The 16864-nt window shown below is 47.1% G+C and overlaps 1 protein-coding gene across 3 annotated transcripts in view; it reads left to right on the top strand.

Annotated features, from left to right (window-relative positions):
- The window catches only part of ACP3 (acid phosphatase 3), a 196554-nt gene that overhangs the window by 111775 nt on the left and 67915 nt on the right, over nucleotides 1-16864 (top strand). For all 3 annotated transcript variants that reach the window (XM_073569462.1, XM_073569465.1, XM_073569464.1), the window contains 2 exons: nucleotides 10270-10368; nucleotides 16425-16523. In XM_073569462.1, the coding sequence (XP_073425563.1) occupies nucleotides 10270-10368; nucleotides 16425-16523 (198 nt within the window). The remainder of the gene's footprint in view (nucleotides 1-10269; nucleotides 10369-16424; nucleotides 16524-16864) is intronic.

Consider the following 16864-nt stretch of genomic DNA (forward strand, 5'->3'; position numbering starts at 1 on the left):
ATGACCAGACCACATATTACTACAGCATAGTGATCAAATACTCCAAAACTGATCATTAATTAAAAAAGCACAATACTAATATTACCATAAGTACCATTATACATAGGAGCTTTGTACATAGTACACAGTGTATAGTGTCAGTGTACACATAATACAGTGATCACCAGTTACATTATACACATGAGCTCTGTATATACTGCGAGTGTACAGGTAATACAGTGATTACCAGTGCCATTATACATAGGAGCTCTGTATATAGCATATAGTGTACAGGTATTACAATGTTCAGCAATGACATTATACACAGGAGCTCTGTTTATAGTGTCAGTCTACAGAAAATACAGTGATCACAGGTGACATTATACACAGGAGCTCTGTACAAAGTATACAGTGTATATTGTCAGTGTACAAGTAATACAAAGATCACCAGTGGCTTTATACACAGGAGCTCTGTATATAGTATCAGTGTACAGATAATACAGGGATCACCAGTGACGTTTTACACAGTAACTCTGTATATAATATACAGTGTATAGTGTCAGTGTACAGGTTACACACTGACTCTCAGGTGACGTCTCTAGTTGAAGTCCTTCATCTTCATCCAGCAGAAACCTCCATCATTTCTTCCAGCCAGAACCCTGCAGGGAATAAGTTATCTAGAGCACATTTCCCAATTTTTCCCCAACTTCTACACTATGCCACATGAAGAAAAAAGCATCAGTGTAGCCCTGCACAGTAACAGGGCCTCCCCCTCCACTCACACAGTCAGCAAGGGATTCTAGTAAGGTCTCCCACTGCCATGAACAATGGCAGCTCACCCTTGGTTACTGTACTTCCCTATCTGACTATCAGGAAGTAGTCTGCTTTATACTAGCATTAGCCCCATTCCATTGTGGGCAATTTCCAAGCATTCGCTGTCCCTTATCCTATATCCCCAGCTAACTACAGGTACTATCTTACACAACTATGTACTAAGCCTATTTTCCTAAATACTAATCTATATTTGACCCTATGCTGACATTAGCATATCACTGTCTATTCACAATATATATTTTACACTTATGAATTACCTCTACATTTCTCATGCACTATACATTATCAAGATATACAAAAGACGCATAATAATATATACATGACATGATTGGTGACTTCAGGGGTAGGAACTCTTTAGTACAGTCCACCACTCTTACACATGCACTGTCTGTATGATCTCAGGCAGGTATGTTTGACGCTGAAACACTGTGGTGTTTCAGAGTAAAACATACTTTAAAAGTCGTACAGGACCACGCTACATGGGAGACTACTCGGACAGGCAAGTCCCCAGTGTCTTCTCTCCAACTACTCACTTGAAGTGATAGGTCTCTCTCCATACACACATGCAGGGCAGCGAGCGGTGAGAATCCACCAGATACCCAAATTTCTGACTAGTTTCCCGTGTGGCTCGGTCCCCACCGATTTTTAAAGTGTCTGCACATATTCTGTGCATATAGGCAGAAACGTGTCAATCTGTCAATCCAAAGCAGTGAGTGGGAAGAAGTCGCCGAAACCCACATGTCCGACTAATCTCCAGCATTTCTCATTGTTAGGGACGGAGGAACGCACTAATAAATAAATAATAAGTGCGTTCGCCACCCGGGGTCCACCGTGCATTAGGTGTTACACTGCTGCTAGATAATGGCAGACGCACAATATGGCGGTATATCGCACACGGGTTGACCATCACCCGGTGTGCACAGAGCGTACTCTGTTATCTCCAAAGAGACGCTTGGAACATAAAAGTACTGAGCCTGTTGGAGTCACAGGTCTCAGAGAACTGCACGCACGGTATATGGTCACAGGAGCTGAACCCAAAGCAGAGGGTCAGGGTCCGTCTAGACCTACCGTGTGTGCGGTGTCGCTACCGCGGACACCCAGAGATGCTGCTGATTACAGTGTGGCGACTGACTCAGCCGCTATACGACAGTGCCCAGAGGAGGCGCACTGTCGGACGCTAGTTAGGTGAAGATATGCACTGTGGCCTGTATCATGCCACTGACTGGCGTGAACTCTAATACTAAGTCCCTATCCACACACGTAATATCAGAGGGAAGGGAGTCTTAATGAGTCATTCGCAGGCACATGCATCCGTCATCATTCACACAGGTAGCAAGTAGATTCTATACTAGCGCATGGCCGAGCGGCCATGTGGGCCTTTTACAGCCGTGCGCTTCCGGGACCTTCCAGATCTCTGAAATGGACCAATCAGATCAGGAGAAGGACCTGAGCACATGACTCCCGATCTCCGCTAGGAGATCGTCTCGTGAGCATGCCCAGTAGCGCGGCGAGAGGACTTAGCCTCTGGAGTGGCTTAGTGCAGAGCAGGCTGCGCTACTATTGCTGGTCCAGAGGTGGCAGCAACAACCAGATCCAGAGAACTGGTCTGAGCAGGGCGTCTGGATCGCCGAGATTGCTGTGCAGGTCCCTGAGAGGTCGGAGGGGAATGGGAGACCGCTGGCTGCATGGCTCTAGATTCTTGCTGTGCATCTGCAGGAACCCAACGCCTAACATTACCCCCCTCCTAGGGCCCCCCCTGAGCCTCGCTACGCTCAAAGATGCAGAGCGTGGATGTTCTCCACTGGCTCCCAGGTCTGGGCCTCTGGACCATGACCCTTCCAGTCCACCAAATAAAATTTTTTGCCACGCACAATCCTGCGTCCCACAAAGTCGTTAACCTCAAACTCATCCGAAGACAAGTCTGATGAGCCGGCAGATGACTCGGAGAACCAGGCCATGTGAACAGGTTTGAGAAGGGACATGTGGACACGACGTCAGAGATGGCCAAATGTGGTGGAAGAGCCAGGTGGTAGACCACCAAGCTGATTCGCTCGAGAACCTTAGAAGGTCCGATGTATCGCGACGCGAACTTGGTAGACTCGGCCCGCAGCTTGATATTTCGAGCAGAGAGCCACACCAAGTCGCCGGGGGAAAAGGTTGGAGCGGGACGCCGATGTGTGTCGGCGGACGCCCTCATTCTTTCTTTAGAGGCTCGAATAGCATCCTGGGTGCGATCCCAAATGTCGCAGGCCTCCACAGCCCAGTCTGCCACCCTGGAATCAGTGGAGGACACTGGCATCGGGACAGGGACGCGTGGATGCTGGCCGTAATTAAGAAGGAACGGCGTCTAACCAGTGGAATCAGCCACTGCATTATTCAGGGCAAATTCAGCCCATGGTAGCAAGGATGCCCAGTCATCCTGCCTGGCAGAGACCAAATGCCACAGGTACGTGACCAAGGTTTGGTTGGCTCTCTCAACCAACCCGTTCGTCTCGGGGTGATAAGCGGAGGACAGGTTTAGCTCAATGCAGAGTAGGCTGCAGAGCTGCCTCCAAAACCGGGACGTGAATTGGGGACCTCAGCCACTGACAATTTTGTCCGGAATGCCATGCAAACGGAATACATGTTTTATGAACAGTGTGGCAAGACCACGAGCGGAAGGCAACCGCGCGAGTGGAACCAGATGCACCGTTTTAAAAGGTCGGTGACTACCCAGATGACCGTACTGCCCCCAGACTTGGGCAGGCCAACCACAAAATCCATGCCAACCATCTCCCAAGGTCTGTCTGCCACCAGCAGAGGATACAATAACCCAGCCGGCCTCTGTCTAGAGGACCTGTTCTGCGCACACGAGACGCATGCCTGTATGTATTCCTTCGTGTCTCGAGCCATGTGCGGCCACCAATAAGACCTTGCCAGGAGTTCTGTGGTCCGCTTATTGTCGAAGTGACCACCCACCCTGGACGCGTGTGCCCACACGAGAACCTCCGGCCGTAGCTGAGGAGCGACAAAGGTCTTGCCCGGCGGCACTGACACGAGAGCAACTGGAGCCACGGTCCTAAAACTCTCAGTAGGGAGAATTAGCCGAGGCTCAGCCTCCTCTTCCTCCGCTGAAATGGGGCGCCCCTGAGGCTCAGTTGCCACAGAGGTACTGCACCTTCTCCTAAGGTGTAGTGCCCCACCAACTAGGTAAGTTGGGAACTCCTTTCCACACTCCAACACCTGCATCCCACACACAGGATAGTTCAGTAGGTCCGCCTAGCAGCTTCAGGCTGGGGGTAGCAGAGCACCCTTCGTGGAACCCTGCTTCGTAACACGAGATGTGCTGGGAGGTGGGTGGAGTTAGTATAAAAGAAGGGGAAAGTAGAGAATTGGAGGTCAGTCTGACAGAAGGTCAGTCTGGGGGGAGTCCCAGAGAAGTTCAGTTCTGAAGTTCAGTTTTTGAGTCCAGTTTGAGTTCAGTTTAGAAAGAGAGTGCTGCAGCTGCTGGCACGGGAAAGAGAAGAGAAAGAGAAGGACGTAGACCTGCAACCTCAGCTTCCATAAGAGAGAGAAGGAACAGCGCGGAACGAAGGAGTCGGAGAACAGAGAGGAGTTGTGGGTTGAGAGAGTACCCTGCCTATAGGTTCTCAGCGCAAGGTCGGGGCCCAGTCCCCAAGGTTGTATGGACACTTATGGTTCTGCAGCAGACACCAGTGGAGTAGTTGGCTGTAAATGCACTACTCCCATCTAAGACTTGGGACACAACAGCAACCGATTTGCGAGCCAGGACTCTGAGAGGAGTCCCCGATAGAGGCTACAGCTGCCTGTCATACAAGTAAGGTTCTAGGAACATCTGACAGGAGGAATTCCAGAGAACTACGGTACTGGAGATCTTCACATTAAAAGGCGCAATAGAGGAGTCGTTCAGGAAAGGCACATGTTGGCGGAGTGTTGGAGAGGAGAACCCTGACTTGCCCGGGAGGTTGATTGAGTCTCTACCCCGGAGGACACAGCATGGAGGCAGGCACCAGTGGGTACCATGAACTGTGAGAAAATCTCTGAAACTGCAAGCCCTGGTGTCCTCCATTCATTCGCTGCTACCACCTTCAGCACCGCTACATCTGGGTACCAGCATCTATACCATTCTGCGCCTCTCCTCATCCATTGCACCTACACTGCCCTGGGACTACAGCTCCACCTGTGGGGAGCTACACCATCTTTGCTGCACCACACCATCAGTCCCAGCGGATCTGCATGCAGCGTTGGCTTACCATCTACCTTGCCAAACACCACGGGTGGCGTCACGAACTATTCAAATAAACTTTAACACCATTAACATCCCCGCCATTGATATTGGGGGCCCAGGGCCACGGACCGGGTCACCGCTGCTGTGACACATCCCCCTGACACCGGCCCGATACCGAGTACCCCGCTGCCCTGGGTGTGAGGGGCGACCCAGAAACCACCGAGCGCGAGAGAGCATCCGCACGGACGTTCTTCTCTCCAGATAGATAGTGCAAGGTGAAGCGGAAGCGGGAGAAGAAGAGCGACCACCTAGCTTGACGAGAGTTCAAGCGCTGGGCCGTTTGTAAATAGACCAGATTTTTATGGTCCATATACACCTGGAAGGGAAACCGGGCTCCCTCCAGGAGATGTCTCCACTCGGAAAAAGCCAACTTCATTGCCAGTAGCTCCCTGTTCCCGATGGAGTAGTTCTTCTCCGCTGGTGAGAAGGTCTTAGAGAAGAAGAAGCAGGGATGCTTCCGACCTTGAGCATCCTTCTGGAAAAGGACTGCTCGTGCACCGACGGAAGAAGCATCTACCTCTAGGATAAAAGGTTTATCCACATCAGGATGGTGTAAGATGGGAGCGCCAGCAAGATGGGATTTTAGAGACAAGAAAGCCTTGGAGACTTGTTCAGACCAAGCCTTAGGATTAGCGCCTTTCTTTGTGAGAGCAACCAGAGGATCTACCAGTGTGGAGAAGTGGGGGATGAATTGGCGATAATAGTTGATGAACCCCAAAAAGCGCTGCACCGCTTTGAGTGAATGTGGTTCCTGCCAGTCCATTACCGCTTGCAGTTTGGCCGGATCCATAGACAACCCCTGGGCCGAGATGATGTAGCCCAGGAATGGCAAGGACTCCTGCTCAAACTGGCACTTCTCCAGCTTGGCGAAAAGAGAGTTCGCCCGCAGACGGTCGAAGACCCTGCAGACGTCTCTCCGGTGGGTGGTCAAATCTGGCGAAAAGATGAGGATGTCATCCAGATAGACCACCACCGAGGTAGTGAGCATATCGCGGAAGACATTATTAACAAAATCCTGGAAGACAGCAGGCACATTATAGAGGCCGAAGGGCATGACCAGATACTCATAATGGCTGTCCCTGGTGTTAAATGCTGTCTTCCACTCGTCTCCTTCGCGAATGCGGATCAGGTTGTACGCCCCCCGTAGATCTAATTTTGTAAAGATCCGGGCCCCTGGCAACCTGTCAAATAACTCAGAGATCAACGGAAGAGGGTACTTATTTTTAACCGTTATGGTGTTGAGACCTCTGTAATCAATGCAGGGACGTAACACTCCGCTCTTCTTCTGCACGAAGAAGAACCCTGCACCAGCCGGCGACACCGACTTTCTGATAAAACCTCTTGCCAGGTTCTCCCAGATATATTGAGACATAGCCTCCATCTCAGGGAGTGATAGCAGATACATGCAGCCTCTAGGAGGTTCCGTGCCTGGCAATAGATCTATAGGACAATCGTAAGGATGGTGCGGCAGAAGCATCTCCGCAGATTTTTTAGAGAAGACGTCCGCGTACTGATGGTACGGATTGGGAAGTGCGGAGAGATCTGCGGGTACTTCAGTGGAAGCTACCTGAACACTGCCCCTCAGGCACCTTCCCTCACAGTCCTTGCTCCAACCCAGTATGTTCCCCGAAGCCCAATCAATATGTTTGGAATGGCAACGCAGCCAGGGAACTCCGAGAAGGACCTGGTCGATGTCATCAGGCAAAATGAACAAGGACAAAATCTCACGGTGGGACGGTGAGATTGAGAGACCGAGTGGTGCTGTCTGGTGGGTCACCTGAGATGGTAAAGGTGCACCATTAACCACCCTGATTGCAGGGGTTGGGGCTTTAACACCAGAGGAATAGCGTGCTTTAGGGCAAAAGTCAAGGACATAAAGTTCCCTTCTGCCCCAGAATCCACCGTGACCTCTACCTCCCATGTGGAAGCCCCGCTATCTAAGGTCCCTCAGAATACTGGTTTGGGAGAAAAGGGTTTCGTATTAGTGAGACCACCACCCACGACCACTGGACGTGATCGTTTTTTCGACCTCAGAGGACACGTGCTAGCCGAGTGACCAAACTGCTGGCACTGATAACAATATGCGGAGCTTCGCAGCGGACGTGGCATGGGGCCAGCGCGAGACACCTCCATAGGTTCAGAAGGTGTAAACTCCTGAGCGGGAAATCTTAGCGGCTCGGAGAAGGTGGGAGCCAAGTTAACCCTTCGTCTGGATTGCGCACGTTCCAGCCCGCGCTCCATAAACCGGAGATCAATGCGGGTGGAGATGGCAATCAATTCCTCCAGACTTGTGGGGACCTCTCTGGTTGCTAGAGCATCTTTGACATGCTCTGCTAACCCTCTTCAAAACACAGGGACAAGTGCTTTATCAGGCCACTCCAGTTCGGAAGCCAATGTCCAGAAACGGACGGCATAATGGCTGACCGAGAGAGACCCCTGTGTTAGGGCCAATCATTGGAGAGAAGTGTCGTGCATGATCCGTGGTCCCAAAAAGACCTGCTTCAGGGCCATGAGGAACTGAGCAGCGCCCTGAACCACAGGGTCATTACGCTCCCACAATGGCGTAGCCCACTCTAACGCCCTGCCTGATATTAGAGAAAAAATAAACCCCCCCTTAGCCCGCTCTGTAGGAAATCGAGTGGCCAGTAACTCAAGCTGGATAGAGCACTGACTCACGAAACCTCTGCAGGTGGTGCTGTCACCGGAAAACTTATCGGGCAATGGGAGGCGGGTTGTCGGCATAGGCGTGGGTGTGGACACGCATGAGACAGCCTCTGCGACTGCCTGAGCAGCAGCCACTGTAGCATTCGCAGCTGAGATGGAGCTCTCAATAGCCACCAACCTGCTCTCCAGCTGCCGAATGTACCGCTGTAGGTGCTGTAGGTCCGCCATTACTAGCCAGACCCTGGCGCTAGTATAATGTTAGGGACGGCAGAATGCACTAATAAAAAAATAATAATAAGTGCGTTCGCCGCCCGGGGTCCACCGTGCAGTAGGTGTTAAACCGCTGCTAGATAATGGCAGACGCACAATATGGCGGTATATCGCACACGGGTTGAACATCACCCGGTGTGCACAGAGCATATTCTGTTATCTCCACAGAGACGCTTGGCACATAAAAGTAAGTACTGAGCCTGTTGGACTCACAGGGCTCAGAGAACTGCACGCACGGTATATGGTCACAGGAGCTGAACCCAAAGCAGAGGGTCAGGGTCCGTCTAGACCTACCGTGTGTGCGGCGTTGCTACCGCGGACGCCCACAGATGCTGCTGATTTCAGCGCGGCGACTGACTCAGCCGCTATACGACAGTGCCCAGAGGAGGCGCACTGTCGGACGCTAGTTAGGTGAAGATATGCACTGTGGCCTGTATCATGCCACTGACTGGCGCTGACTCTAATACTAAGTCCCTATCCACACACGTAATATCAGAGGGAGGGGAGTCTTAATGAGTCATTCGCAGGCGCATGCATCCGTCATCATTCACACAGGTAGCAAGTAGAGTCTATACTAGCGCATGGCCGAGCGGCCATGCGGGCCTTTTATAGCCGTGCGCTTCTGGGACCTTCCAGATCTCTGAGATGGACCAATCAGATCAGGAGAAGGACCTGAGCACGTGACTCCCGATCTCCACTGGGAGATCGTCTCGTGAGCATGCCCAGTAGCGCGGCGAGAGGACTTAGCCTCTGGAGTGGCTTGCTGCAGAGCAGACTGCGCTACTATTGCTGGTCCAGAGGTGGCAGCAACAACCAGACCCAGAGAACTGGTCTGAGCAGGGCGTCTGGATCACCGAGATTGCTGTGCCGGTCCCTGAGAGGTCGGAGGGGAATAGGAGACCGCTGGCTGCATGGCTCTGGATTCCTGCTGTGCAGCTGCAGGAACCCGATGCCTAAAGGTACTGTCACACTAAGCGATCCACCAGCGATCCCGACAACGATATGACCCAGTCAGGATCGCTGGTGCATCGCTAAGTGGTTGCTAGTGAGCTGCCAAACAGGCAGATCTCACCAGCGACATAGCAGCGGTCGGCGGTCGCTACTTACCTGTCAGACGAGGCGATGAAGACATCCTCCTGCCCGCGTCAACGCGTCGCTCGTTGCCACAGCAGGAAGCTGACAACGAGAAACGGCCCAGGCCGTTCTCGCGCGATCAGCGATAACCAGCGGGGGAGCCGGTCGGAGGTAAGTGTCACACATAGCGATATCGCTAGCAATATCGCTGCTGCGTCACAAAACCAGTGACGTTATAGCGATATCGCTTAGTGTGACGGGCCCTTAATACTCAGTCTCAGACGGCTTTTAAAGTATGTTCTTATCTAAAACTCCGCAGTGTTTTAGAGTCAAATATACTTGGCTGAGATCATACTGCCAGTGCCTGTGGATCGTGTTAGCTGTCAGGTTCACTTTAACACCAGCATATGCAATAAAATAAAAATATAACCATAATTCACTATACTATTAAAATCCCCTTTCATTTCATCACCAGTACTCTGGTGGTATCTCCCAGTCTTGGTTTACTTTTTTGCAGAGATCACTTGCCTTATATCCATGTAATTGCTGCAGCTAATCACTTAGCGGTGATTTTTGCATGTTCGGCACATACCATAAAGATTGGTAGCCATATACAGCAGCCTCAACCGGCATGTCTGTTACACTTACTTTTCTCACTCAAGGGCTCCTTTTTAGCTACAAAAAAACACCAAAAGGATGTGGGGTGTGGAGGCATAACTAAAAACTACACTTCCTCTTCATAAATCAATAGTAAAAATCCATCCATCTTTCAATTGCAATGTCAATTAATAGATATCCTTTTTAATGTAAATCCTTTAAAATGTATGCAATCCATCTATATGTCCATTTTGTCCATGCATACACCATTTTTTAACATGAACAATTTCATAAATAATAAAGAAAAACTACAGTTTCCTATCTTTATAATTGCAATGGATCAGTGAAAAACTCATGAGGCTTACCTGTATGTAAGTACTAATGGGCAAGTCTGATCAAGAATACGGATCAAAGAAGTGTAAGAACGTTCATGTCAACTCCCGCATTGAGCTGCATTGGTCAGTGTCCGGGCAGCAAATGGACATTTAATTTGTTTGTCTGAACGAGCCATGTATGTCAGACAATAAGGTCATTCAATTTATATGTTTTTGGGTTTTTTTCAGCTGCTCTTCATGCCACTAAAAAATTGCCCTCAATATAAAAAATTGCAAGCGGAAACATATGCATCAAAAGAGTGTCAAAGTCTTTTCGATCCTTATAAGGTAAGTAAATAATACCTTCTCCTACTAAAACATTACTAAAAATGGTGTTGCTTTTAATTTTAAAATGTACAGTCATATGTTAAAGTTTGGGCACCCCTATTAATGTTAACCTTTTTTCTTTATAACAATTTTGGTTTTTGCAACAGCTATTTCAGTTTCATATATCTAATAACTGATGGACTCAGTTATATTTCTGGATTCAAATGAGGTTTATTGTACTAAAAGAAAATGTGCAATCTGCATTTAAACAAAATTTGACTGGTGCACAAGTATGGGCACCCTTATCATTTTCTTGATTTGAACACTCCTAACTACTTTTTACTGACTTCCTGAAGCACTAAATTTGTTTTGTAACCTCATAGAGCTTTGAACTTCACAGCCAGGTGTATCAAATCATGAGAAAAGGTATTTAAGGTGGCCACTTGCAAGTAGTTCTCCTATTTGATTCTCCTATAAAGAGTGGCATCATGGGCTCCTCAAAGCAACTCTCAAATGATCTGAAAAGAAAGATTATTCAACATAGCTTTTCAAGGGAAGGATACAAAAAGTTGTCTCAGAGATTTAACCTGTCAGTTTCCACTGTGAGGAACATAGTAAGGAAATGGAAGAACACAGGTACAGTTCTTGTTAAGGCCAGAAGTGGCAGGCCAAGAAAAATGTCAGAAAGGCAGAGAAGAAAAATGGTGAGAACAGTCAAGGACAATCCACAGACCACCTCCAAAGACCTGCAGCATCATCTTGCTGCAGATGGTGTCACTGTGCATCGGTCAACAATACAGCGCACTTTGCACAAGGAGAAGCTGTATGGGAGAGTGATGCGAAAGAAGCCGTTTCTGCAAGCACGCCACAAACAGAGTCGCCTGAGGTATGCAAAAGCACATTTGGACAAGCCAGTTACATTTTGGAAGAAGGTCCTGTGGACTGATGAAACAAAGATTGAGTTGTTTGGTCATACAAAAAGGCGTTATGCATGGAGGCTAAAAAACACAGCATTCCAAGAAAAACACTTGCTACCCACAGTAAAATTTGGTGGAGGTTCCATCATGCTTTGGGGGGGTGTGGCCAATGCCGGCACCGGGAATCTTGTGAAAGTTGAGGGTCGCATGGATTCAACTCAGTATCAGCAGATTCTTGACAATAATGTGCAAGAATCAGTGACGAAGTTGAAGTTACGCAGGGGATGGATATTTCAGCAAGACAATGATCCAAAACACCGCTCCAAATCTACTCAGGCATTCATGCAGAGGAACAATTACAATGTTCTGGAATGGCCATCCCAGTCCCCAGACCTGAATATCATTGAACATCTGTGGGATGATTTGAAGCGGGCTGTCCATGCTCGGCGACCATCAAACTTAACTGAACTGGAATTGTTTTGTAAACAGGAATGGTCACAAATACCTTCATCCAGGAACTCATTAATAGCTGCAGGAAGCGACTAGAGGCTGTTATTTTTGCAAAAGGAGGATCTACAAAATATTATTGTCACTTTTATGTTGAGGTGCCCACACTTTTGCACCGGTCAAATTTTGTTTAAATGCAGATTGCACATTTTCTGTTAGTACAATAAACCTCATTTGAATCCAGAAATATAACTTAGTCCATCAGTTATTACATATATGAAACTGAAATAGCTGTTGCAAAAACCAAAATTGTTATAAAGAAAAAAGGTTAACATTAATTGGGGTGCCCAAACTTTAACATATGACTGTATTCTCAAATTGTGGTATGTTTAGAGCAGCTCACAACTCCCCAGTCTCCTCGCTTCCTGGTTTATGGTAGGCGGGCGCTCCTCAATGAGTGACAGTAGCAGTCAATAATATCTTCTCCTGACATATTAATGTCATTGTTCTGAATTGGAAAAATAAATAATCTAAAAACTCGGACCTGTACAACTAGGGGGCCTCTGACCTAGAATGCTTATGGGGTCCCTGGAAGGAGGTGATGGAAGGGAAGAAAGGCAAGCAGACATCTGCTGTATAGAGATCAATGGGTTGGAGAAAGCTGACTGGCATCTCAAAAGTTATATTTCAGGCTGCAGAGTTAACTACTGCACATACTTGGGGAAGGCAACAGACAAAATCCTGACAGTGTGCACAGGATCCAGCCACCTGCAGTCACAGAGTTACTAAAAAAAATTAGGTAAAGCAAGAAAATTCCCTTAAGGGTTTCAAGAAAAAAATATTTTGGACTTGGCTTATATTTTACCAATGGAACGAAGACCCCACTTGAAATTTTATCACACATAGTAGGGATGGTCAGGCATGCACATGGCCTTCCCTACTAAAGTCCTTGGGAGTTATATTGACAGTCAAGCCAAAAATTCACTAAGATTTTAGTAGAGAAAATCACACATGCTTGATTGCATATCCACCTAGCCCTCGTAAATTTGATAGATTGCTGGCCATCAGCATGATGTTTCCCTCAAAGGTGATGGGTCCACTTATGAGCAGCGCATACAGCAAGCAAATAAATAATGCTTACCAGACCTGAGGGTCTGGCCTATATGGAAAGGGTATCTGGCATTCCACAAGCCAAAAAATGCTGGATCTCCTATCAAGTTTGCAAGACAAAAAAAGGCTGATAAACAAAATATACAATACTGTTCAAAACTTTTAGACAGGTGAGGAAAATTGCCAAAACATAAGAATGATTTCAAAATTAGAAGAGTTAGTTTATTTCTGTCAGTTTTATCAACTAACAAAATGCAAAGTAAATGAACAGAAAAGAAATGTAAGTAAAATCAACATTTGGTGTGACCGTCCTTTGCCTTCTAAACAGCATCATAGCATCAAATGTTTTACATTGTTGTGTACACCAGTCTTAATGAATGGGGCTGCTGGAGTATGATGCACCTAATTTATTAAAGGGAATCTGTTAGTAGGTTTTTGCTAACTTATCTGAGAGCAGCCTGAAGTAGGGAAAGAAAAGCTGAATCTAGCGATGTATCACTCAGATTACTGGGTGGAGAAGTCCTCACACAATCAGAGCATTTAGATTTAGAATGCAGCAGAGCTGAGGAAGCTAACCCCATCCACACCAGGCAGTGAGGTGCTGATCACAGGAAGAGGCGTGTTGGACCAGGAGGCACGCGCTGCTGTAGTCCAACAGTGATAAGCTCCTGATGCTAAAACAATCATTGCAAGCAAACAGCAGGAGATTGATAAGAGAGGCATTGCTGAAATCTGTGTTTTAACCCCTACAGCACTCTGTCTTCAGCTTACATAGCAAAAACCTGCTGACATATTCCCTTTAAGAGGCGCACGTTACTTAATGAATGACACGCATCTTACAAATGCTATGTTTTAGGCACCGAGGTTCTGCCACTGCACAGGGGGAATCTCAAGCCATGGCTTCTGCGGTCTCCCATTCCTCTACGGCCGCAGAGGTTCCTGCACAACAGAGACGTCGGTCCCAGCGTCTTGCCCAGGCTAATGTTAAGCGTCTGGTTGCTACTCCAGGCTCAGCTATTGTACAATGCATGAGTCAGCGGCGAGCAGATGCTCCTGGGACTAAGTCCTGCTTTTCTCCTACTGAGCATGCCCGTGGGACGACCTCTCATTGGAGGTCAGAGGTCACATGCTCAGGTCCTATTGCAGCTCAGATTGGGCCATCAGGAAGGTCCCAGAAGGTTGCGTCTATAAAAGGATCGCACGACCGCACGACTGTGAACTAATATAGAAAAACATTAGACCATGTGGAGTTAGTGTTGTATGAATGTCTCTGGTGAATGACTCGAAACCCCTACCCTTGGTACGCATGTGTTGTGCAGCCTAGCCTGTTAAGCATCCAGGCCTAGGTGTAGGTAGAGGCAGAGTCAGAGACTGGAATCAGTGTCCTCCGGTGGCTCTACACGCCACGGTGCACTTGCTCGACACTCCACCATAGTCAGCGTCTATAGTTGCGTCCGCAGGTGCGACGCCACGAGCTCAAAAGGTCTAGAGGAACTCTGACCCTGTGTCCTTGGGGCAGAGTTCTGTGACTGCATTGTGTGCGCTCCCTTGCCGAGTTCTGTGAGTTCTATCAGACTCCGACATTTATGTTCCGCGGTAGTGCGGCTCTGTGACTTAACAGAGTCCGCTCCAGTACATGTCAGGTGACTATTAACCTGCGTGTGGTCTTTTATACCGCCATATAGCATCTGCCATTACCAAGCAGCAGTTTACCACCTCTGCACGGTGGACCCCGGGCTGCGAACGCACCTTACTATCATCTTTATTATTTGGTGCGTTCTGCCAGCCCTAACGCTATGTGCCTCTGGCAGAAATGTACTCCAGTCGCGGACTCGAAAACATTTTTGCTGTATGTTAAGCATCTGACTGGCTCTAAATTTATTTGGCGGCAGGACAAAGATCCCAAACATAAAGCCAATGTCCTTAAGAGCTATCTTTTCCCACAGAGCCCAGATCTCAACATTATTGAGTCTGTGTTGGATAAAGAGACAAATCCATCTGTGTGCCTCCAGAGAAGATCTGTGGCTAGTTCACTGAGATGCTTGGAACAACCTTTCTTGCCAAAATCCTTCAAAAATTGTTTGCAAGCATTCCTAGAAGATTTGGGACAATGTTTCTGAAAAAAATATTGCAACTTTTGGTGTTTTCTCGGAAGTCTCGGAAAGCTATGCCAATATGGGCAGAGCATGGGTGGCACGAGGTGTGACTAAGCTGTAGAAGTCATACAAAAGTCACACTACTGTAATGGCATAACTTACGACAGAAATGGACTCCACTCTCCAACTCTCGGGAGGCTCAAGGCACTTGTAAGAAGCACTTAATTCATTATGTGGCGAGTTCCTATTAATGAACTAAGCACATCTTACTCCAGCATGCATCATTCATTAATGCTGGCATGCACAACACCAGTGTTAATGAACTCGGGCCTTGATGTTTTGATTCTGTATTGAAGGCAAATATTGATTTGATTTCTCTGTTATTTATTCACTTTGCATGTTGTTAATTGATAAAAAATAAACTATTAAAACTTCCATATTTACAAGCATTCTTATTTTCCAGAATCTTCTCCACACTTGACTGAAACATTTCCACAGTACTGTGCATATGTATAATTTTGCAAGCTGGTGCCACCCCATGTGCGGGGCTATTTATTTATTTTACTCATTTATATAGCGCCATTAATTACACAGCGCTTTATAGACAATATTGACACTGTCCCCGATGGGGCTCACAATCTAAATTCGCTATCAGTATGTCTTTGGAATGTGGGAGGAAACCAGTGAACCCGCAGGAAACCCACGCAAACACTGGGAGAACATACAGTACAAACTCCTTGCAGATGTTGTCCTTGCAGGGATTTGAACCCAGGACTCAGCGCTGCAGTGCTAACCACTGAGCCATCACTAACAGTTCAGGTCAGTGGCATGGCTGCATCGCTGGCCTGAACCGAGTGCTGTGCCATGCAGCTAGCAGAAGCTGCTGTACCTCTGCAGCTTGGGAGAAGTGCCCGGGAACTGAAGCTGGTGGGATCAAGCAGTCCGGCCAGCTTCAGAGCAGTATATAGCTCTAAGACTGCAGGGAGGGCAGTAGAGTAGACAAAAATCTTCAAATATAGAATTAAAAATCCTTCCATTTTTGAGAACAAAGAGGATTTTTAATAAGAGGTAAACTATTTAGGAACTTGACACAACCACGTTAATTGTAAATACAATATTTAAATATTAAATACTATATATAAAATAATATACAATATATACACTAAAGAAAACTACATATTAAAGGGATTGTTTGCTAATGGACAACTCCTTACTAATGGACCTAGAGCGCTCTATAAATCAGAAAATATCTATACTTGGCTGCCGGACCACATAGGATTCAGTCTGGGTTGTGAGAAAAGCTTGTGTGGTGAAATCTCCTACAGTAACGGACGTCCATGCGCCCACCCTATATAAGCCCTTGATATCCATCTCACCTAAATACACCTCCTTTTATAATAATGGAGCACTGATAGCAAAGGTGATGCTTCAAATTAATATTTCACTTTAATTCCTAGCCCATAGTGTACAATGTTGTCTGTTCATCTTACTGATTTTTTTCTTACAGGACTTTATAAATAGTTTACAAAATGACACTGGTTTCTCATCCAAGGACTTGACTGAGGAGCACAAATGGTGGAAAGTAGCCGATGCTTTGTTTTGTGAGGTAAATAAGTGAGTTTACATAAATAGACATATAAATGGGTTTTCTTCTTTAGCTACATACACTACAGTATTTATTTTAGTCTTTCTATTTATACTTTTAAATTCTAATGTTCAACTTTAGCCGTAGAAAACATAAGATCAACCTTCTATTACAGTTAATAAAGTGACAGAGTATTTGGTCCCAGTGACATAGGTATACAGAGGGCCGGTTTTAGACAAAGTGGGGCCTTGGGTAAAAGTTAAAAGTGGGGCCCCAAATGCTCACATATTGCACCATCACACAGAAACATTTTGCTTGTATATACATGAGCTGATCTCAGGCTGTTAAACGAGCGTGATCAA

The sequence above is a fragment of the Dendrobates tinctorius genome, unplaced genomic scaffold (assembly GCF_039654945.1).
Source record: "Dendrobates tinctorius isolate UK_male_01 unplaced genomic scaffold, ASM3965494v1 ptg000005l, whole genome shotgun sequence".
NCBI lineage: Eukaryota > Metazoa > Chordata > Amphibia > Anura > Dendrobatidae > Dendrobates > Dendrobates tinctorius.